At 42.1% G+C, this 23,435-nt stretch overlaps 2 protein-coding genes across 7 annotated transcripts in view; both read right to left on the bottom strand.

Annotated features, from left to right (window-relative positions):
- The window catches only part of srrm3 (serine/arginine repetitive matrix 3), a 75,276-nt gene extending 72,198 nt beyond the window's left edge, over window positions 1-3,078 (bottom strand). For both annotated transcript variants that reach the window (XM_069147011.1, XM_069147012.1), the window contains exon 1: window positions 2,900-3,078. The gene's annotated coding sequence lies outside the window, so the exon portion shown is untranslated. The remainder of the gene's footprint in view (window positions 1-2,899) is intronic.
- A 704-nt stretch (window positions 3,079-3,782) lies between these two features.
- Window positions 3,783-22,811, bottom strand: LOC138196696 (carbohydrate-responsive element-binding protein). Of its 5 annotated transcripts, none has more exons than XM_069147004.1 (17): window positions 22,451-22,811; window positions 20,833-20,939; window positions 19,921-20,003; window positions 19,674-19,763; window positions 19,274-19,315; window positions 16,045-16,219; window positions 14,821-14,901; window positions 11,161-11,312; window positions 10,466-11,078; window positions 10,296-10,369; window positions 8,840-9,107; window positions 7,825-7,940; window positions 7,559-7,681; window positions 7,199-7,326; window positions 6,128-6,251; window positions 4,602-4,731; window positions 3,783-4,454 (listed from the first exon to the last, which is right to left on the bottom strand). In XM_069147004.1, exons 1-17 carry the CDS (start codon window positions 22,771-22,773, stop codon window positions 4,306-4,308), a joined length of 2,778 nt encoding a protein of 925 aa, XP_069003105.1. In that variant the 5' UTR covers window positions 22,774-22,811; the 3' UTR covers window positions 3,783-4,305. The 5 variants fall into 5 exon arrangements, with proteins under 5 accessions (XP_069003105.1, XP_069003106.1, XP_069003108.1 ...); XM_069147005.1 differs by having other exon boundaries at window positions 22,577-22,811; XM_069147007.1 differs by lacking the exon at window positions 7,199-7,326 and having other exon boundaries at window positions 4,376-4,454; window positions 4,602-4,726.
- Window positions 22,812-23,435: the final 624 nt, after the last annotated feature.

Here is a 23,435-nt window from a genome sequence, read left to right as displayed (position 1 = left end):
ACAGAGAGCTATGAAATGAAGGGTCCAAAAAAGTTGTGACTAGCAGTGAAGAAAGCAACTGACAGAAAAACGAAACAATATGGTGCCATTTAATTTAACACTTTTAAGCCTCTTATGAGTGAAGAAGTATCTTAAACGTTGAGGGGGGTTTAATTCCCCCGCTCCTGCTAACCTCTTCATCACCTACAAAAAAAAAAAAAAGACTTTCCATCCACTGTACTTAAATGATGCAGCAGTGAAATGGAGCTACAAATCAGCCTCGTAAATATATACACATAAAGCATTACCACCTGCAGTGATGCCACGCAGCCCCTCGCTGGCCGACTGAAGTACAGTTTCAAGGAGAATCACCAAGTAGTTTCAGGCTGATTTTCCTGTGTCTTAAGAATCCACATCTATCTGGGCAGACAGCCGTGCTCTGACACTGCAGCATTTTGTATGCTGTTTTATTAAACACATCATCAGTACACATCGTCAGACGACGTCTGTCTGCTTTGACACTCTGCAGATGCCAAGAAACATTTGAGCCTGATAAAAACAAAAAACAGTCTTTCCATCTTTCCTCTGCCGCCTGTTCAACTGTCCCCCCCTCTCTGACCCCAACTCCCCCCCCCCCCCTCAAGGCTTCGACTTTCAGGAGAGCTGAAGAAGGAGGAAGTAGGACAGGAGGAGAAGCAGAGTGTGTGTGTGTGTGTGTGTGTGTGTGTGTGTGTGTGTGTGTGTGTGTGTGTGTGTGTGTGTGCGCGCGTGTAAGTCTGCCAGGGGGATGAGGGGAGAGGAGGGCGCAGGGAGGCATGCACCGACGATGGTTGCATGTGGCGAGGAGGGACAGCCAGGAGAACCACCGAGCTGCTGCAGAGTGGTGGTGGGGGTGGGGTAGGGGGGTGGGGGGGGAGTGGGGGTGGGTATCACTGCTCATCTCAGAACAATGTGAATGTAGAGCAGGCAGGAGACAGATGCTTTGTGGAGAAGGGGAGGCAGAGAGACAGACGGCAGGGGAAGATAGAGCGCGAGTGACTGACATTTCTCTCACACCTCTATGAGCAGCCACATCCTAATACAAGCTAATCCCTTTATCAGCCTCTTACCTCACCTGGGCCGATCTCGCCAGCAGCAGCGCTCTGACAAAATGGAAGACTGCTTTCTCAGACACACTCTGTATTTTAGTTTGGCCTGGCCAGCGCAGCGGTGCTCAAGGCCTACGCAGCGGAATATCAGGTCAGCGCTGTCACTGTCCTGTCACATCCACAGCTCCTGCTGACTTTCCCTTTTCTACCGAGCAGCATGTCACGAACTGAGCACTGATTACGGATTCATGGGGTGCGCATGAGGACGGAGCCAAACAGTCATTTGCTAGGTGGGCACGAACCGCACAGGGATTTGTGGATCCTGCTGCACAGCTGCAAATCGTAGTGTAATTTGGAAGCAGCGTGGTGGATTTGGAGGTTTTGTCGTCGTTCTTGTTGTTAGGTTTATAAATGGTCAGAAAAGACCGCGTCCATCGTATCTTCCGAAACCCAGAGGGGATGTCATCAGAGAGCTGGTTTTGACTGACAAACAGTCCAAAGTCATAAAATATTAATGTATAGTGATATAAAAAAAAATAATAAGAAAGGGAAGAGCAGCGAGTCCTCATATTTGGGAACCTGGAAACAGGCATTTGGCATTATTGACACAAACGATTGACAGATTATATCAAAGTAGTTGCTGATTTATTTTTGGTCAGCAAGCGATGGATTAATTGTCAAATCAGTTGAGCTCCCCGACCGACGTTTTGTGTCACGTCGTCAGAGAAACTGCTGGAATCATCACTTTCTCGTCACTGCGGGGATCATCTCTCTAATCTTTACTTACAATATCCTATTTTGTTTACAGATTTGTTTTGGTATTTGTTACCGGACAGTAAGATTCCACGTCGGTTGAAAGAGGTGCAAAAACCATTGTCACCAAAACTTTAACTCTTAAAAAAAATATGATCTCCATGTTTATAGATTTTTATCAAATAAAAATCGAATAATTCCTGTAAGATCTGCCTCCTTTGTGCACACTTATGATCATCAGCAAACATTTAGAGTTTGGCTGCCTGAGAGCCGGGAGGAGAAGAACATACCTCACCGAGGAAATAACAGATTTATTATAAACCTACAGAATTCTTCCACTTGACTCGCACAACAAATGACTTCTCCAAAGTATTCGTACTGGCTGATGAAGTGTCCGGTGTGAAAGAGCAGCCCGAAGTATCTTGCTCATGACAGTTTGAGACCCACGTAGGCAGAAGTCTATTCAAATGTCTGCCTGTTTTAGAGAATCCTGTCTAACATCTACATATTCAGACAAAGCTCTGCAGGTAAACACATGCGTGTGTCCGCCTTCAAACTAATTCCGCCGATGAGCACGGTGTGTAAACTGAGTAAAGGCGGTTTAACCACACAATACGCCCTTTAATTCACCAACAAAAAAAAAAATGGAGACGGAGATATTAAAGGTCCCGCGGGCAGCTCGGACAGAAGGGTATTTAAAAAAAAAAGAAAAAAAGAAAAGAAACCAGCAGCTGGCCACAGTGGAGCGAGCAGCGGAAATGTTACAAAACACCACCATCTGCAAAGCGACGAGAGGCTCCCCAGCTTAAACATGGTCTCCGTGCAGCCGTATATTACCGCCCTGTCCCTCTTTGTCCCCAACAAACTAACCACAGGGTGAATATATAGATATGTATATATATATATATATATATATGTGTGGCGCAAACACTTCAAGAAGCGAACGTAAACACCGCCTTTATACGGTCATGCAATATGTATGGACCGGGAGGGGAAGGGGAAGGGGAGCGTGTTTTTCTTCGGGGATGCCCCGTTGTTATCCACCAACTTGATCCCGTTTGAGCTTCGCAAACTCTTACCTTTTCTGCAGTCTTTTGCCTCCCTGGTGTCGGCGTTTCTGGCGGATATCGGTGGGTATTCTTCGGTGTTTTCTGTGTCTGGGACGCGGGTCGGCGCAGGTGCTGATGTGGAGCCGTGTGTTCAGTCCCTCCTCTTCGGCGTTAGCTAGCCCGCTGCCTCCGCTCGGCTTGTGGTGCTGAAGTGGACAGCGCACCGAGGAGCTCTGGCAACGAAACCCCCACACTGCGCCTCTCCGACCCCGCCCGCAGCACAGCGCCTTCTGTCGGCCCGGAGGAGCCTCTGCAGAGTCACATGGCGTCAAATGCGCTGGGAGAGAGACACCTAGAGGGGGAGAATCCCCGGAGGATTTCATCTTCAGCCTTGTGCGCCACAGCGGGGTGGTTCACTTTCTAATTTAGAAGTCATATCTCTCAAAACGCTCATTTCACAGCCGATAATTGGACATGTCACAGTGGGAAAAGTGACAGAAGTGGAAAAAACTGATAGTTGAATTCCATTTAACTACTTTGTCTGCAGGATCCTGGTATTATATATACAAGCACCTGAATAGAACAGAGCCATTGGTAATGCTATTGTGACACTTTCCAATTGTACTACACCAAGTTGTGAAGAAGCCTAAATATCAGTGTACTCTGTAAAAGATGTGATGATCATATTAGTTGCAGGGGCTGTTTTAAGGATCCCCATTACATATTTCTTAAAATAATTTCAAATAAATTTGCACACCTGAAAAATTAATTTTGCTGGTGAGGCCCAGGAACACCTTTATGGTTGTCTGCAGACTCCACTTTAAGAACTGCTAACTTCACAGTAAATACTGCCCTTTGTCACATAACACTTTCTCTTATCATTTTACTCATACTTGCACTGATTTGTGGTACCCAATACGACACAAGAATGTGAGTTTTATTTGGACATATTGCACTGATTATTTTGTTAGTAACTGATGGCAGTAATATATCATACTCACAAAATATCCTGAGCTGTCAAAGAAATAGAGAATAAACTCAGGTGGCAACTGACATTATATTATTATAGATTTCAGATATATATCTATTGTAAATTAGGTAACTAATCCCAGTTACAGTGAGTGACATCTCCTTCATTTCACCTGAACTTTAGGTTGACCAAAGACAATTATGTGAGGCTCAGAAAAGAGTTTATATTACATGTATTTATACATTGATTGGACATTGATTGGACTTCAAGCATTCATCACATATAGAGCCTATGATTCTACTTGAATATGTTCTTTTTGCAGCTGGTACGTTTTATTGGAAATATGATTATGCATCATTAAAAGTCTCGGAGCTGAACGTTGAGTCTTTTTTAATCATCCACAGGCTGTCCTCTGTCTTGCGGTCTGCCTTGACTCTGTTCTTCAAAGGTTACAACAGGGTGTGTGTTACTGCTGGGTGGCGGGGTGTAAGGAGTGGTCGAGGGCAGCAGCGGGGTCACCCTGCGTGACAGCGAGTGCGGCCTGCTCGGGCAGCAGGCTGGGGTCTGTTAGGATGGCCGTGGTGGTACTCAAGAGACGGAGTGAACTCAGAACCACTGAGGGGGACAAACAGGAGAATGACAAGCAGGGGTTACAGCCAGTGTGATGGGATAATACAAAACATATGTATAGATAGCAGTATGAGTGGAATATTGATGGCTGCTGTAAAAAATATGGCTTGCGATCAGTTCTGACGGACTCACTCGGCCTGAGGGCAGGCAGGGAGCAGTGCTGGTCCAGCCAGGACAGAGTGGATCGACACAGGTCCTCCACACTGGCAGTGGACACCATCCCATTGTAGGACTCAAACAGCGGCTCAATGATGATACTGAACTGACACTGAGTTGAGGAAGCATGCGTGTAACACTGTTTAAAGGTTTAGGCTGCTGTTGTTATAATCAGCAACTACCACAGTAAAACCAACAAGGTTAATCTTTCAGTGCTTTCCAATTTAATTAACTTGTAAGTGACAGTTGGTCCGAAGCTGGTTGGTTCCTACTGTAGACATAAATCCTCAAAAATATTTAGTTCAATTATTTATGAAAAAATTAGGCTCACTGATTTCCTCAAACAGCTTGCCACCATGTTTTTTAAACAGGAATAAACTGTGAAATTGTCAGGGACTATTTTCTGCTGGAGATTAATGCACAAGTTGGTGCACTCGTGGGATATAAAATAAAATAAACAATGCAGACCATCTTCACCGTGTAATAAAGGGATATGCCACCCGCTGCAACAGTGTAGCTCACTGATGTGTTTTAATATATTTGTAACACGGTGAACCTGAGTGACACTGAGGAATAACAGTTTGGATACACACATGATATCCTTCAGGAAGAACTATATATTTTGTATTTGAGTCTGTTGGTGGGATTTGTTCCCTATGAAAAAAAAAAAAATGCTGATTTATTCTTTAATGGTTCTTTCACTCAACAAAAAGCCAAATAAGTGAATTGTTTCTGTTGAATAGCACTGTTTCCTGAGAGGCTGGAAAATTAGATGCCAAATATCTCGTAAATACTCCCGCAGAATTATATGTTTTTAATTTAGAATATCTGCAGTGACATTAATGCACAATCTCTTGAGAATACCATGAAAAGTTCCTCAATATTCACGAAGAGGAAACACCCTCAAGGTGTTTTTGTGCAACATACAAAGATAATAAAGTCGTTATCTAATCTTATCTTGCCTGCAAGATAAGTGCAGCAGTAACGGGTTAGGTAATCGTTAAGGAAAGAGTTATGGATTCAATTTACATAATCATTTTTTTATGCAACACAGGCATTCATTTTATCTGCCTGATCCCTCTGAGGAACCCCATTTTAATAATGTTCACTTTCTGATGTAAAACCATCCAACTATTAAAAATTAAAACTGCACAAAAATGTATTGTACCAAAGGATCCATTTCAGGGGATAGTTTCTCTGTTAAATTTATATTTTAAAAAAAGTATCCCTATTAGGATCCATTCAGATTGGTATAATCCAGCCTCCATTATCTATACCTGCATGATCCTGAACAGGGTCAGGGGTCTGGAGCTCATCCCCAGCTGACTTTGGTTAAAGGTGAGGAACACCCTGGACAGGTCGCCAGTCCAGATTGGTTTAATGCTTGGTACAATTAGTTTATTTGGAAACAAATAACAAGGCTTCAGCTTGTCAAATTACAATCTTGTCAAATCTTTGGAGTACGTCTTTTAAGTTTTCCAGATTTATGGTCATAAGGATACGATCCAGAACTTCCAGTTTTGCAGAGTCTGGGCTTGGACATACTCTCTGAACTTCTGCCTCATGTGGTCGAAGCGCTGCCGTGTGATGGGAACCCCGGTGGCTGGTAGCTGCTGCTGGCATGCACTGCATAGAGAGACACACTGAGTCAACAAAGCAACGCTTTGCATCCTCATGTTAGCAGAGAAAGAGGGATGAGTATACAATGTTTTCTGTCTTAAATTGAAAACCAGGTGACTATGCACATTGGTCATTAAAATGGAGCAGGGATTAGGAGATTAGAGGTCTTTAATGTCCCACCTATGGAAGTACAGGGGGGAGAAATTCAAAAGGCCAAAAACAATTGAATTTATCCTTTAAATCTAATCCCATTATTAATTTAATAGAATGTTGGAGCAAAATAACATTCATAGTCCTGGAGGACGTACACACACTCACATGCCCTCCAGCATATACACACTCAGGGTCGACCGATTATTGGCCTTTATAAATAAATAATTTGGCTCTAATGCAGCCGTCTCTCTCAGTCCAGTCATGTCATATTTGTCATATATTCTTTCACTTTGTCAGAGTTTAATGACACACGTTGTGTTTCATAAAATTTCATCCCACACCGTAGCGACTTGTATCTCACGTCATGTTTGTCAGTTTAACGACACGCACGTTTACTTTTCTTTCTTTTTATGTTATCATGTGTTCAGCTAATGACATGGCAGAAAAAAGAAGCATCACACAATGTTATTTAAGACCGCAGACGTAAGATAACGGCATTGGTGGCTCTAGCAGGGGGAGATTGTTGAAGTTGAACCCCCCCCCCCCCCCCCCCCAAACAAAAAAAAGGATTGATATTTTACCTGCCACAGAAAAGCACATATTAGAATCATGTATCAAACATTCTACTGGTGCTTCAATAAAGGATTTCTTTGTTGTTATTGCATTTTTTTTTTACATTTTTACTGCTAATGTATATTGGTCTCCTTGATTACCAACAATCAGAATCGGTATCGGCCCTGAGAAAACCGCATCGGTCGACCCCTAATACACACATGCAGGAGTCGAGCTAAAGTTCTCACTTGATGGCAGAGTTGAGGAGCTGGATCTCCTCTCTGAGTCTCTGAGCCTCCTCGTGCAGCTGAGCTCTCTCCTGCTGCATCTTACTGATGTATTCAGCAGTCTTCTGCAGTGTGGTGGCTTTACTGATCTGTGGCAGCAGACAGAGGGATTACCACACGTCAGCCATATGCCATAAACAATCACAAATATTAGGCACTGCTGGGGCTGAATTCCTAATGCTGAGATGTTGCAACTTCCAATGTCATATGCTATAAATTTTCCAGTTAAATTCTGCACCAACTCAGCTGCTCTTTGATGCTCTCCGCCTCCACCTTTCAGCCCAGCTCTCTGTAATGCAGTTGCTCTTCTTTTCACAGTACCTTTATGCTCGACTGAGAGCTGAGTGTTGTCACAAGGTTATGTAAAGTGTCAAATCCCAGTTTGATGTTGAAGCGCCTCTTCTGCTCCGCCGAGATGTGAGTTATCCTCCTGGTCTCTGTTTGCTGCAGACAGCCCAGAACAGAAACATGTCTATCACACTTCACACACAGTTGATTAGCACTCAGCAAGGACTTAATTACACGTTATTTATATAAAAAACATGACTTGAAAACAAATATAAATGAGATGAGACAGCATGTCCTACCTTACTTGATTCTATCTTTCCATGTCCTGAGAAGCCTGAGTGTGGGGACTCGGAGTTGGAGGCTTTGTCTAAAGGGTTTGGTGGTGATGTTTGACCTGGATGTGCTGGAAAATTAACTAAAAGAAACAAACATATAATATTTATTTGTTTAATTTGCATGAAATGAGATGACTGCGATACAAATCAAACTCTGCAGGTAAATAATTTGATCACATCAGCCATACACAATATACTAGGGCAGAATCTAGACTGCTGCAGTCAACTGTATTTGATCCAACTTTTTGTATGATTCACCCTCAACTGATGAGGACATAAAGGAGAAACCAGAATAATCCATGTGCTGTTAAAAGATGCAGAGATTTTTGAGTATGGTGTGAAATTTATTGAGCCCTGAAACTGAAAAACAAAATCTAGTAAATGGTTAATCAGACAGAATATATACTGTAAATAGATATTATTCATAAAATATTTAAAATGTGGTGTAGAAGAACATGTAATATTTAACTAACATTTTTTATTCATGTATTTTCAAAGGTTTGACTTGTCTGATTACTTTTTACTAAATTTTTTACCGTCCACAGAAGCGTAATAACAAACCAGAAGCACTGTCCAGATTAACAGTGAGTTTCAAGTTCAAGTTTTCTTTTTTTTGATGTCATGTTTTGAAGGGCACATTATTAGACTTTACAAGGCATGTAAAGTTTTTACAACTTCTAATGCTTTATCTTTTTTTATTACTTCACTCATGTTGCTACACAAAAAACATCCACATTCTACCAATGTCTTCCTTTGACTGTGCTGCATGCCATTCGGTGTTAACGTTAACTTACTTACTGCTATAAATTCTTGTGTACCCACTTTGAGATTTTACCTCATGCCTGCTGAAATTCAACATATGCTTTTGCTAAAGTTTCACAATCATTTTTGATCCTATCAGTTGGTTTCTTAGCCTCTCTGAAACGTTCTGCGGGGTATTCCTTGAAAAGATGCGACATGTTTCCCTGGGAACTCCTACCGGTTAAGCTGCTCCTGTCTGTCCCGTAGAGCTGGACAGGTGATAGTTTCTCAGTCTTGGGAATGAGGAGGGTCGTGCCGGTGTGTGTGGAGCCGTGTGCGAGCAGGGCAGACACCGCAGAGCCTCTGGAGGCACCGGCATGAGGTCTGCCGTGGCTCAGGGTGGCGCTCTGGTTGCGCAGAGGTGTCAACGCTGGAATGCCTGCAGGCCACGAAGCTCCGTGCTGCAGCGGCGATGAAGCTCCCCCGACATGTGTGCTGCTGCTCGTCTGTGGAAATGCACATAATGTCCATTTAGAAGTGCCGCCTCACGAAAATGAAATATGTTTTCCCAGTGCACGCAGGCAACAATAGGGCAAATTAATTTGTAATTACAAACCTCTAATGTACATATATTTGGTGCTGTTGAAAAGAAGCTGTAATTTACTTTCATTAGCCAACTTCCATTTAGGTTCTATCAACTGTAGAGGTCACAGGAGCACAAATCATCAACCAGCTCTACAGATTACAGGCAGCAAACAACAAGGAAAGCTAAAACAATGCGAACAAATTGTACAAAATGCTGGTACAAGATACGTGCTGAAGTATTTTTCTGTAATTACCCAGTATATATTTAATAATTACAGGGCACAGCACTATTATGAATGATTGAACCTGCAGCTGCAACAAAAAAGTAAATGTGTCTGGGGTGAAAGCATTAATAAACTAAATCCAAACAGACATTAAATGGAGAGGTGTTTGACCGTTTTGGGTAATCGGCTTTTTTGCTTTCCCTTGATAATGTGAGAAGATAGATACCAAATGAGAGGGCTATCTTAGCTTAGCATAAACACCAGGAACCTGGTGAAACAGCTGGCCTGCCCAAAGGCAAAAAAAAATGTCATTTTTCAGCATCTGTAGAGCTCATTAACCTGATTTAACTGCTTTTTTTTTTTTTTAATCTGTAAAACCAGAGAGTAGTAAATCTGTGGTGTGTTCGGTGGTTGCATGTAGACTGTTGGTTGGTTGGTTGGGCCGACGGGCCTCTTTGAGCCTCGTTGCCACCATGAGTTTTAGTTAAGCTTCAGAGGTGTATTTGTTACTGTCGGACCCATTTGTAGTCTTTATGCTAAACTAAGCTAAGCTGACCACAGGAGGTAGCTTTACATTTAATGCTAATGAACACATCTTTATATTATTTGTTTTATCCTTATAAAAACAGGCAAACACCTGGCCTGCCCAAAGGCAAAAAAAATGTCATTTTTCAGCATCTGTAGAGCTCATTAACCTGATTTAACTGCATTGACTGTATGGAGTTTTGTGTCCAGACATGAGATCTATCTTCTCATGTTGCTCTTTGTGAGAAAGAAGCTTTTCCAACATGTCAAACTATTCCTTCGAGTTAATTAGCCATTATGTTATTGAGATGTTGGACCGAGCCATCCATCAACACTTGTGGTACTTCAGGGCAGGCTCACCGATCGGTTGGGAGATGATGACCTCTGACCTTTGGCTGTCACGAGAGCAGCATCAAATCCCAGCATTGGCTTTCCTGAGAGCAGAAGAAACAGAAGCGAATCAGTTTAGTGAAACAAAAACAGGTTTGTTCAGGTTGTAAGTGAGAGAACTGGTGTCAGAACCGACTCACGTTCGTGGGCGCCGGAGGAGAGCAGTTTAGCCAGGCAGCTCGTAGGTGAAGGGGCGGTGGACGGGGGGCCGGACGGCACCACGGAGGGGCCAAATGTCCGCACTCCTCCCGTCTTCTGCTTGTGCTTCCCTCTGACTCCTGTAACGGCCACCTGCTCCGGGACTGAGAAGCAGTGGGCCGCTGTGACAGAGGGCAGCGCTGGGTGGACCGCGTCAGACACGACAGCTGGGTAGGTGAGAGAGTGGCAGGGGGTCTGGGAGTACGTGTCCCCTGTGTGAGGGTAGCCATGAGCCTGGTGAGCAGAGCCCTGAGCCCCCGTGGTGGAGGCGGTGTGAGTGATGACAGTAGAGGTCACACCGGTCGTTGTGTAGTAACCAAACTTGTGGCACGGCAGCGGGTACAAAAAAGGAATACTTGCAGCGGCCGGCTGCTCGGTGCTGCTGGTGAATGAGCTGGAGACAGGTGCATCATGGTACAGCTCAGGTCCATATGGCATGGCTCCGGATATGATGCTGGAAGTGTGGTATTCACCGCAATCCTGTCCCGGCCAGGTCTGGTCTGGCCGGGTGTTGGATGTGGAGGGCTGAGGCAAACTGTCAGAAGACAGACTGGGCTGGAAAAGAAAGGGTCAGTCTATTTTACACATTTTGCATTAAATAAACGAAAGCATGAGGAGCTGCTAACATCAGCCATACCTGAGCCAGCTGGGTGTCAATAAATAGCTGAGGGGTTGTCACCACAGCGGAGGGAACTGGAGCAAACGCTGTGCTGGATGAGCTCTCAAAATAGCCACAGTCAGCAAAACCAGTCTGCTCAGTGGGCTGACCGCGGTAGTTCATAAAGATATCTGAGAAAACACACGCAGACTGTTAATCACACAGGGTACTGATACAACTATAAAAAATAGAAAACATCCCCAAATTTACCATTTTGAGCCCAAAACCAATATTGGTGTTTGGGACTTTAATACAAATCTGATATCATATATCAGCCAATAATATATTATTTTCAAAACAGCAGCTCTTATTACAGATCCCTTGGATTTTTTTTTTTGTTTGTTTCATTGTGAAAAGATACATACCAAGTGGAACAGTGTCCTCTGGTGGAAAAACTATGTAACGGTGACAATATTTCTGAATAATAAACATAATTTGAACATTTCTATTTTGCATTTTCTTGTTACTCAACAACCGACATATACACCATATATCTGTAATAAGCTGATGTCGGCAGATTGAAGAGTTTAGTTACAATTCTTTCTGACTTAAAATGCAAAATAAAGCACAAAGTATGCAGTTTCGTGAGTTCACACGAGTGCAATAAGCTCTTCTATTTTTTTTTCAAAATCTCTTTTAAGACAAAATGTAGTTGAGAAGGTGGCATAAACTTATGATAAAAACATGTGCAATGAACAAGTCGAGAAAACTGTCACACTATTTACAGAATACATCCACAGTCAGTGTTTGTTTACTTAGAAGAGAACTAATGAGGAAAATCTACTGTGTGGTCACCTCCTGAGGAATCAGGTCAACGACTCAAGTTTGAGTCTACACTGCTACTACAAACATCAGATGTGTGATTGCAGCATTTCTTTAAATTTCGGGGGAAAAATACTGAATAAAATGTCCATTAAATATAGAAAACAATGTTAGGTCCAGAAGCTCCACATGTTTTTATTATAAAACTTGCACTGCATGGCAGACATTCTTACTGATATGAGAGTCATGGCTTCAATTCAGTTCAAACTATAAAATTACAAAATAAGAACACAGAGTCAAAACGTGAAACAATGTGCCTACATTTAAACTGTTGGGAAGCTTTGTGCATGTGCTGGTCTCTCAAGGTATTTGCTGAGTATCTGCCAGGTCACATTTTTGGAGCCTCGCTGGCAACTGACTGAGGCAGGCTGCCATCTGTGATTAAGAACAGTTTGTTCACTATTGACGTTACTAAATTTCAAAAAGTTTTAAGCAGACAAATATTGACACTTGCCTCAGTCGATCGGACATTGATTCCAGTTTTTTTTCCAGCACTGAGCAGCTGTCATTAACATGTACGGTATTCAGAATGCAGCGTGATATCTCAGGCTTAAAAAATACATACCAGTGTCTGTGTTTTCATCTCAGAAAGAGGAAACTACTGGCATAACATGCTGTATTTCCATGTAAGAGAAGCACAGAGGAGGACTGTGCATGAATTAATTTCATGGCTGTGTCGCTCTGACTGACACTCATTAGCTCCCTGGACCTTGTGACTAAAAGAGAGGGCAGACAACTGATCCGTCAGGACGCTGCCAGTGCTATGAGAACATACGCTGGCACACAGACAAAGACACACATAGATACACATTACACCAGTGGGCAGCAGGTTGCCTGTCGGTTACAAAGGCTGACTTGTAGCAGGGCTGCTGGATTGCTTCACTGAAAGTAACACAAAGGCTAAAAAAAACACAGGCATTGTGGACCCGAGCAAGGAACTAGACTCCAACCTGCTTCCTCCCTCCTCCCTGACGCTCTTGTGCTCTCTTGCTGCGGGCTTGCTGTGTGCTATCAAGAGGCCAGCAGCCCCTGGTGTAAAACTTTTTCTGCCTCTCACACACTGAGGAATCCATTAATAAGTATTAGATTATAAGTCAGTGATAAGAAAATGTATTACAATGTACAAAAACATATTCGAATTTGATTTTTTTTTTTAAACTTACTGTGCTTAACATTTTCTCAAGGTTTACTTAACTAAGAAGTTTACTTATCTCTGAATTAAATGTTTTTATTGCCACTTGGGGCAGCAAACACAAGCTGTAAACGAGTTAAACTATGTAATATTCTAAGCAACACTGGTGCTCATTTGGAGACCTGCTTTGAACGTGATGAAAATCAGTCCGACTTTCACTTCCTTTCAATTCTGTGTTTGGTCTCCACCAACTCCTGCGTGATATATTGTACGTTAACTGGTCACTAACTTCGCCTGGCTGCCGTCTGACACTGAGCACGTTGCGTACATGAATGTTTTTAGAGCTTTTTGCTGAAAATAGCTGCTTACTGTGGCAAAGAACTTTACTATGAGGCCGGAGAGAGAGAAACAAAACACTATGCCTTCCCCAAAACGAACAAAATTATTGGAAATCTGAAACAGCTGAGTAGACCGAAGGGGAACAGCAGAATTGGGTGTCAATTCTCTGTGGGTCCATCAATTCAATTCAATTTTATATATCTAGCACCAAATCACAGAATACGTTATTCAGGACACTTCAAATAGTAAAGTCCCAACAATTTATCCCAACTCAATTATTCAACAATTCCCACATGAGCAACAGCAGGGAGGGAAAACTCCCCCTTAACAGGAATAAAAAATCTTGGATAGTGGGAAGGAAAGACGTCCTTTCTAACAGTAAGAAACCTCCAACAGAACGAGACTCTGCCTCAAGAGCAGAGAAAAAAAACAGCAGCATAGCGATACAAGACAATGATCACTACAAGTGACCACTTTCAGACTGCACATCGTCATTTGATTCATTGTTACTATGAAAATATTGTTTATAGCCATAGCTTTAGTTAGTAATAACAATCACTCAGGAAAGTGTATCAGTATCCTGTCGTAAACCAAAAAAACAACCTCAACCATCTTCTTCAGCCCGTAACTTTATTTATTCTGTAAAGGTGATGCCAAACCCAACAGTGGTGGTTAAATACATCCTCTTTCACTTCCTCATCCTCCCGCTCCCAGCTCAACCCTGCCTTTGACCGCCCTTTAACCTCTGATTACCAAATAATATACTGCAGAAACAGAAGTCACTAAAGAACACATTTTTTTGATTCATTAACATTTAGACAATAGCATGTCAAAATTGTATCTTAAGTTCTGATTGAAACACTTAATTACATGATATTTGGTCTTTTTCGTGCTGTGCAAAGCAGAAAAGGACTGACAATTATGGCCTGACAGAAATAGATACCCTGACTGTCAGGTCAAAAATCGAACATGACATTAAAACTCTTATCAGACTTCTTATCAGACTTCTTATCAGAAGTCCAGAGGTTTCCGTAAGTGCAATCAATTTTCAAGTACTAACTGTCTCTGAATCATTAATTAAGCTGAACAAAAATTTAGCAGGGTGGATCCCTGCTGCCGTTCTTTAACATGTGAAGATCCCACTGGCAGGCAGGCAGACGGACAGAGAGACGGACAGACAGACGTACAGGCAGGCAGGCAGACAGACAGACAGGCAGACAGGCAGACAGGAAGTCCTATCAGTCAGACAGGCAGGCAGGCAGACAAACAGACAGGCAGACAGGCAGACAGGAAGTCCTATCAGTCAGACAGGCAGGCAGGCAGGCAGACAGACAGCTCAAGGGTACCTGGTATGTCCATGAAGTCATCCAGGTTGGGCTGCAGCGGAGTCAGGCCTGGTTGGATCATATCAGCATTGGTCGTGTATGCTGTGGAGGAAGAGAACATAACATCAGACTTTTAGAAAAGTCATATTTCATCAGAGGGAATTTCCTTCTTTGCGGGGAAGGTTCTTCTGTCTGAGTCATTGAACCTTGTGGCCAACAGCTGCGCCAAGTCAGAAAAACATGGCAAAGAAAATTCAAGTATTTCTATAAAATCTTAAATAAATAGGGCTTTTTGGAGTTAGAAGGTTGATTACTCTCTCATTTATGTCAGCATAAACAGCAGCTGTTAGCTCAGCTTAGTATTAAGACCTGGAACAGGTAGCTTCAGCCAGCCTGACTCTGTCTGAAGGAAACAAAGTCTGTCTACCGGCACCTCTAGAGATCAATAACACATTATATCTTGTTTATTTATTTCATACAAAACGCAAAGTCGAACAAAAATCATTTGTGGTATCACGGCCAGTTCTGTGCAGACCGGGCACTGTTACACCCTGGAGAGTTGATGTCACTGCGAGTCTGCACGGCACCGAGCGGAGACTCCAGAAACTGATTGCAGCGGTACAGTTAACGGACAGATAAGAGTGCTCTCAATCATCTTATCTAACTCTTAGCAAGAAAGTATTTCTTAAAATGTCAATCTTTTCCTTAAAATTGTCGCAATTAAATAACCAATAACTACATTCAATGTTAGAGGGAAATGTTGCTTCTGTTGTTGAAACCTTTGCAGAAAATGTTGTGTTCACCCTGTCATTCATAGAAAAAAAAACAACTGAGAAAATCTCAGGAGCTTTCAAACAAGAAGTATTACAGATTTTTGTCAAGTCTAAATTTTAACATCTCACTGTATTTTATACTGTACTTATACTATCAGTATATTACATACATCCAGTTGTACATGCAGTTAATCATATCTACTTGTAAGTCTGTCCTCTAACCTCCTTCTTAAGAGAGAGATGATACTGAACCAGCAATATCAGTTTTGACATTTACTTGTTAAAAAAAGGAACTAAAGCAGACCCAGGAATGTAATTCCAGCCAGACGATGAACAATTCAAATGTTTTTAATCTTGTCATGCAGCCCCCTGCATACCAGCCTTGTTTTTAAACAATTCTTTCGATGCTGGATTTCAGACAAAAGTCACAGCTGAAAGTCTTTCTTAAGACTACTGCTTGTGGACTACTCACTGTTGTATCGGTCACTGGTCCAGGGACACGGTTTCTGTGTCATGGTGAACAGGGTGTCGGAGATGTCGGACAGAAGACAGTCCAGGTCGAACATGTGGGCCTCCACCGGGGCAGCCTCGGGCTCCTGGTAGATCTGATTGAACCGTTTGTCCAGCTTGGCGTGGCAGAGCTGACCCTGGAGCCCATCACCCCAAAAAAAAATAAACACACAGGATCTATGAAGTGACACACCGAGCCGATCCCTGATCTGTCCATTAGAGGGCTCCCCACAAGTAGGGCCGCAATGTAAAGGTCTGAATGCACTGAGAAAACAAAATTAGTTTTAACTCTTGTTTTAGTTTCAGAGGATCCAGGTATCCTTTAAAAACAAATCAACTCACTAAAATGCAAATATCAAAACAGAAAAAAAACATTTTATATCCACATGTATATACAAATCTAAATCACAAAGACACAGCTCCTTTCCTGTGCATCATCACATACCGACAGCCAAAACTTATAAATCTTATTCCAAGTGCTGATTATCTTCATGAAACACAGTAAAAAAAAAAAAAAATCACAAAAATCACAAAAAAGGTAAGCTCCAGCCCTTTTCCGAGATGCTTTGCTTCACCCTGATCTTCCCCTTTGCCTTTACCCTTCACTTCAAAGTCTGGGACCACATTTATAGGGAAGCCCACATTGAGCCGGAAACTGTTTTGATTACGTGTGAGCACACGACATCCCCTCTTATAATATAAGTGTGTACAAGCAGAAATGAGGTAAGATTGTTGTGTGCATATGCATATGTGTGTATATATATCTGTGTGTGTGTGTGTGTGTGTGTGTGTGTGTGTGTGTGTGTGTGTGTGTGTGTGTGTGTGTGCGTGTGTGTAGTGCATGATGAAAAAGCACTTTGGACATATTGTTCAAAAACACTAGCCCCTTACAGGTTATCATTATGTCGGCTTTGTTCATTCCTTTATTTTGATGTCTCACCATTTCAATAAGAGTGGCAGCCTTTTGTCCCTGACCTAATTCTGGCAGTCACACACACACGTGCGTGCAAACAGGAAGACTTGAGGGCCCGGACAACACTAACTGCTTTTGCTCAGGTGTAGGAAAATAAATGCTACATGCATACGAGCGCTTCAAAATTTCTCCCTTCCGATGGGATTATTTACCTTTTTTGAAGGATTTCCTGCAACTACGTGGTAAATAATATTCAATTTACCTTAATGTGAAGTGAGAGGAGATGAGCAGAAGAGAGGAAAGCAAAACAAAAAAGATTATTTCAAGAGCACAAATACAGCAAGACTGTCCCAACACCTACTTTTCAACAACTGAGCACACAGGTTTGTGTTCATATGACCGCAGGGAGAAGGAATACGATGCATTGCAGCACGCTTTGCTGTGTGCATGGTAGCAGTTATTGGGAACGCTCACAAGAAGGCATTTGACCGCTCACACATACCTCAAGAGGGGAGAGTGAACATGCGAAACGCTGTCAGACTACTACACTCAGACAGAGTGGTGCTTTGAGGCAATACGTGACACTGACACAGTATCCTCTAGTGGACTGACTAATATATTGCACGCTTTAATGTGATACCAGGCTGGAGGCTGATGGGAACCTCTTTTGTACTAATGTGGTTATAAATCAAAGCCTTGGACAAAATGAAATTTTGAAGTTTTGTCTCAATGATGGCACAAGATGAAAACTTAAGAGATCCCCAAATTCTTTATTTTCTGGGAACCTAAAATATCTGTTGCATGTTTCAGAACAATGCATCAAGTAGTTATTAACCATTTAAGCCTCGTAGTGGTGCTACATGAAATGTCAGGGGACCATTGAAGTCATTGAGGTTCATCCTCTGGACAAGAGACCATGCATGTCTGTACCAAAGACACACTTCAGCAATGTTGAAACTTTGATGGCTCTCGAAGCAAAGTCAGCTGCAGTCATTTCAATTAATCCTCTCAAGACCACGAATATCTGTAGAAAATTTCAGCGCAGCCCATCCAATACCTTTCACCCTGAACCAAAAATGCCAACATCATGGTCGCACTTACTGAAAAGTGAGGGGATCATGGGAGGGATTGATTCTTTAGGGACCAGACACATCTGTACAGAGGATGGACTGAGTTTTAAGATGAGAACTAAGTGTCTTGAAACTTGTGTCTAGAAATCTATTGAAATATGACGGCTGCTGAATGTAGATACATCTACTCTATCTGTGCATACAGGATCATATTTTATGATAATGAGGCTGATACTAAAATTATTGAGCCAATTAAATTTCAGATTGGAACTGCGAGAGCTGAAACTTTTGAAAAGTATGACATACACACTAACATTACAAAAGCAACACTTGTGTTTCACTGAAGAGTTTTCCAGCCTCTGGACATCTTCTGTTATAACAAAGGCAAGATAACACTTTGGGAATGTGAGCATAAAAGCCTGGTTCAGTGACCTTTGACCTGGCAGGCAGAGGCACAATGCATCAACAGACAGAGGGTCGGACACTGTATTATTCTTCATGTGACCTCAGTTAAAACGTGAGCTCCCAGTGCCACAGGAACTCTACGGTGGCTGGGACTTGCACATGGCACCTTCTCATGTGACTACTACCATGAATGAGGCGTTTCTCCAGAGTCCCTCCCTCTCCCCGCCGCCCTGCTACCTCCTCTTTACCTCCAAAAGCTTTTGTTTCTGCCACCTTTGGCGTCACTGTCAAACTCTCTGCCCCTTCTGCCCCTCAGCTTTAACAAAGCGTTGCTGGAAGTAGGTCAGATTTGATTAAATGACATTCAATTTTGCAGCTATTGCACTTTGACAAAGATGAAGAAAAAAAAGTGAAGGGGTGTTGAAGGTATTGTCGCTCCCGGCGGTCAATGTGTGTCAGTTGCCTACAAATGTCAGGTTGTGACGCATTGCACGGGTTGTTTTCCCCGTTTCTGTTTCTTTCTTTCAGTCATCCTCTCTCTGCCTCTCCAGTTAATTGAGGGAGGCTAAATCCACATGCTAAATATAGCTGCTTCTTTGATGATTATATGTTGACTCCTACTGCATTGAAATGTAAACAATGTCAGTGGGTCACTGACATACATAAAGCGGGTCGGAGCAGTCGGCCAACTTTGGGCTTCAAAAGGTCAAAATCAATATTTATCAACCTTGACACGTTTCCAAAATCTACAGAAAGACACGTTATAACAATATGAAGGCAGAAGGACTTTTCTTGTGTCATACCTCTTGTAGCATTGATAGAATATCATCCTTCTTTTTCTGAAGCTGCAAAAGAAAATAAGAGAAACAGTGAGAAGTTTTGATTTGCAAATCAAGCACAAATTAAAGCTAAAACATTAACCGGTGTATTGGACAAATTACAATGATGATCAAAGTTTTTACAGGTCATGACAATCCATCCAATAGTTGTTGAGACATTTAACTTAAAACCTCGCCCATCTACCTCGTGGTGATGCTCATTTAAAAGTCAATGGATCACCAAAGTCAACAGGATTCATCCTCTGACAACTACGAATGTCAAAACTCACTGTTCTGCAGTCACTATTCATCCGACAGTTATTGAACTACATCAGTCCGTACCATAGTAGTGGAGAATAAAAGTGTGTAAAATATGAGTTCTCACCCTCTTCTTGTAGTAAATCCTCCACTTGTGATACTCCTTGATCACCACCTCAATCCGTCTCTTCCAGTAGCTGCCCTCCAATATAATCGCCTGTGGACAAACACCGAGTTTAAGACTGTCTGCACGGAGGACATCATACACATGCTCAGCTTCATCAGTACGCAGGACAAAAAAAACAACAACAGAGAAGTTCTCAGGAGAATAGTGGACACATCTCGCACTTCAACGTCCACTTTGAATCACTCACTTCAGGCTTTCGATGTGCATCTGCCTCCGAGCCCTCCAGCGGGCTGACGAACCCACACACCCGGTTCTTCCTCCTCTCCACATCTGTGCCCAGCAGACACACAGCGAGAAAATCAGCAGGTTTATACTGGAGCCGCTGTGGATACATTTACTCTGGTGACACCACAGGTCAATACAGTAAAAGATGTATCTCATATATGTCACCATGAAACTTCCCCAGCTCATTACAGACCATTATCTTTTTATATACGTAAAACACGTTTTCTGAAGTTGTATGTTTTAACATAAATATGCACCAAGTTGCATACATTTCTAGAACATTGATAGGATTTGAACATTGGATAAAGCTTTTTACAGAGGAGATTATTGATATCTCTTTTTATCACGCCATAAAATGTTTAAATACTGTCAATGATCTTAACCTTAAACCCAAATTCTAGTCAGTTTTTTTTTTTTTAATTAAAAAAAAATATTCTAATGTTATAAATCAGGTTATGAATAATATATGAACAAAGCCTTTTGTAAAAACCTTCAGAACATAGGCAAGAATAAAACCAGTGGAAAAAAACAGCTTTTGAAGATACTTTGTAAAATGAAAGGAAATTTTCTCAGGATGAGTTTCTTCTCATAATCTAAGCCAAAAATGTTCACTTGGAAATCACTAACATAAACCAGACTTTTATTGCTGTCTATATTGTGAAGGTTTGTTCCTATACTACAGCCTGATTTATATAACAGCTATGTTTTTGCCCACAGTGTCATCCTTAATGTATGCAGGTAGGAAATGTGGATTCTTTCAACTCCTTATTTATGTTTGGTCACTCCGTCTTCTTTATTCGTTTTTGTAGGACTTAGAGATGACGTACAGAGAGAAGCAGCAGCGGCAACTAGAGATGAAGAGCGGTGGACTCACACTGAATGAACCAAGCTCTCCAGATCGCATTGTTCAGACGGATCTTGTCCCTCCACAGCAACCGCAGACCCTTAAAAGACTTCCATTTGGGAGAGACGATCTTACCGCTGCAAAAATACAGAAGAAAAAGAATACACAATTCTACAAATTAATTGTTTGGGGGAGAAATGTGAAATATTCAAAACCCTTTATAGTTTATCATTTTTATACTGAAACTATACCATAGAAATATGAGGGAGTGACATGCAGAGACGACTGGATACTCATTAAATGTACAATGGAAAAAAAGTGAAAAGCCTCACTGCTGCATGAAACCTGTCCTGATTTTGACTAATAGTACCATATCAGCCCATTGTCCACTACACTACCAGACTGTTTGTGCATGCTGAGTGCTGAAAAGAGGCTCTCCTAATGCAAGGTGCTCTGGGAGTTGCTAGGAAGCCAGGGGAATCATTTCCAACATGCTTTTAATGGAGTGACATGGATGCATGTTTCTCAGCTGCAAACAGCACAGACAGCAGAAAAAAGAAACTATGAGGTGAAGAACCAGTTAACACGAGTTCGGTTAATGACAAATAGTGTGCAGCAGAGCAGAGGGTGACACATAATACATTACATATAAAACACTTAGATATATATTAAAAAAACAAAACAAAAAAAAACAAAAAACAGTTTACAACGTATATTTTTATGTTGATGTACATTTTGTGGTTAGTTTTACTGGCAAACATCCAGGCTGAGGATTTACTGTGCAACTATCATCAGGCACACAGTGACTGGAGGGAAAATATGTCTTCTTTATCAACAACTTATAATGTGTTGAACACACTTTTTGAAGCGATTGATGCAAGAGAACTCGTTTTTCTAAATCAGAAAACAAGAGAGACAGATTAACAGTCTGATGTCTGACCAAAGTTTCTATCATTTAAATACTATAGAATAAAAGAACGAGCAACTTTCCATGTTATACAGTAGCTTTCCATTAGAAAAAGACGTGTAATAATTTATGTGTATCCTAAAATAAGCAGTAGGCTGATTTAAACAAAAACAAAAAAACATTATTTCAAAACCTCTGTGGCATCATTTCAGGACCTTCTTCTTCCCCTCAGATATGCTGTAATCTTTCCAGTCTTGCCAACTGGAATCAAAGTCCAGTTTTCAGTGAAGATTTTCCAAGTTGTTGTGCAAGAGACTGTCAATACATCCACACACGGACAAAGCCTGAACTCTCCCTTTCAAAAGAGAAATCTGCAGGAAAACTGATCACTTCCAACAGAAGTCTTTGTGTGCAGTGAATAAAACATATGTAAACTATCTGTAGCCTGCACCTGGTTTATTTAAATGATTTGGGATTTTGTAACACTTGAAGCATAATTCCTGCAAAATCCACTAAACTAATAAATCTGGTTAAAATTCAAGTCAGCTCCAAGTAAGGCCCCCAGATAATGTGCAAATCTATTCCTGTAAATAAAAACGGTGGCTAAACTGAGCTGCTTATCTGGGATAAAACTGGAAATGAAAAGGGCGGTTACACTCAACTTTAGGTGGCATATCTTTGACTATGAAGCAGCTGGAGTGAGTTGGTTCTGTTCCCGGACTGTGGAGAACAGGCACCCACCTGTAGGCCAGAGACATGCACTCGAACAGGCGGGTCAGCGTGGGGTCGATGCTCAGGCTCCCGGAGCTGAGCGGCCCGTACCGGTACGTCTGGCACCACGTCCTGTTCACCGTGTCGAAGTCGTACCTCAGAGACCCGCCGCTCTTCCTCCTGCGCGCCGCCGAGTCGTTGTGGGGCGACGACACCATGAAGTGGCCGCTGTGGATGACCTGGTTGACGGGGAAGGATCCGGCTGACGGTCCGGTCCCGGCCACCCGGGCGGGTTCCGGTTCAGAGTCCGACTCCGAGGAGTCCTGCAGCTGGCTCTGTGCTTTGCTCGCCATGGAGGGCTGTCACTCAGCAGCCTGTCCCCCAAACAGTGAACTTTCTCCTCAGCTGACACCCCTTCCCACCCCCTCTTCCTCCTCCTCCTCCTCCTCCTCCTCCTCTATTCTCCAGATATTCCAATATTTTCTGAAAGACGCGCCGCTTCTAACAGCAGAGGTTCATCTGCGAGCTGAGACTTCTGTCCCTCCAGCAGCAGCGACACATCTGGACCACTGTTGTGTAAGAGCATGCTATTATGTCCTGTAGTGGTAAAGTCCCGATGGTGGTAATTATTAATAGACCAAACAAATACTATTAATCTAGTAGTAGTAGTAGTAGTAGCCCATACTGTCTTCACACTATGTACTAAATTTGAGTTCTAAAGTATATATACATATATATATGCATATATATATATATACACATACATATATAGACATACATATATATACATACATACATATATATAGACATACATACATACATACAGTGGTGTGAAAAAGTGTTTGCCCCCTTCCTGATTTTTTTTTTTTTGCATGTTTGTCACACTTAAATGTTTCAGATCATCAAACAAATTTAAATATTAGTCAAAGATAACACAAGTAAACACAAAATGCAGTTTTTAAATGAAGGTTTTTATTATTAAGGGAGAAAAATAATCCAAACCTACATGGCCCTG

This window comes from Embiotoca jacksoni, unplaced genomic scaffold (assembly GCF_022577435.1).
Source record: "Embiotoca jacksoni isolate LCO1_2020_lvr unplaced genomic scaffold, fEmbJac1.0.p SCAF_13, whole genome shotgun sequence".
Lineage (NCBI taxonomy): Eukaryota > Metazoa > Chordata > Actinopteri > Embiotocidae > Embiotoca > Embiotoca jacksoni.
This window is presented reverse-complemented; position numbering and strand designations above follow the sequence as displayed.

Coding starts and splice junctions, on each gene's coding strand:
- LOC138196696 (XM_069147004.1), bottom strand. CDS start 22,773: ATGGCGAGCAAAGCACAGAGCCAGCTGCAGGACTCCTCGGAGTCGGAC. Junction 10,370..10,465: donor CTCCTCCGGCGCCCACGAAC/GTGAGTCGGTTC, acceptor TTCTGCTCTCAG/GAAAGCCAATGCTGGGATTT. Junction 7,327..7,558: donor GCTCTCAGTCGAGCATAAAG/GTACTGTGAAAA, acceptor CTGCTGCCACAG/ATCAGTAAAGCCACCACACT.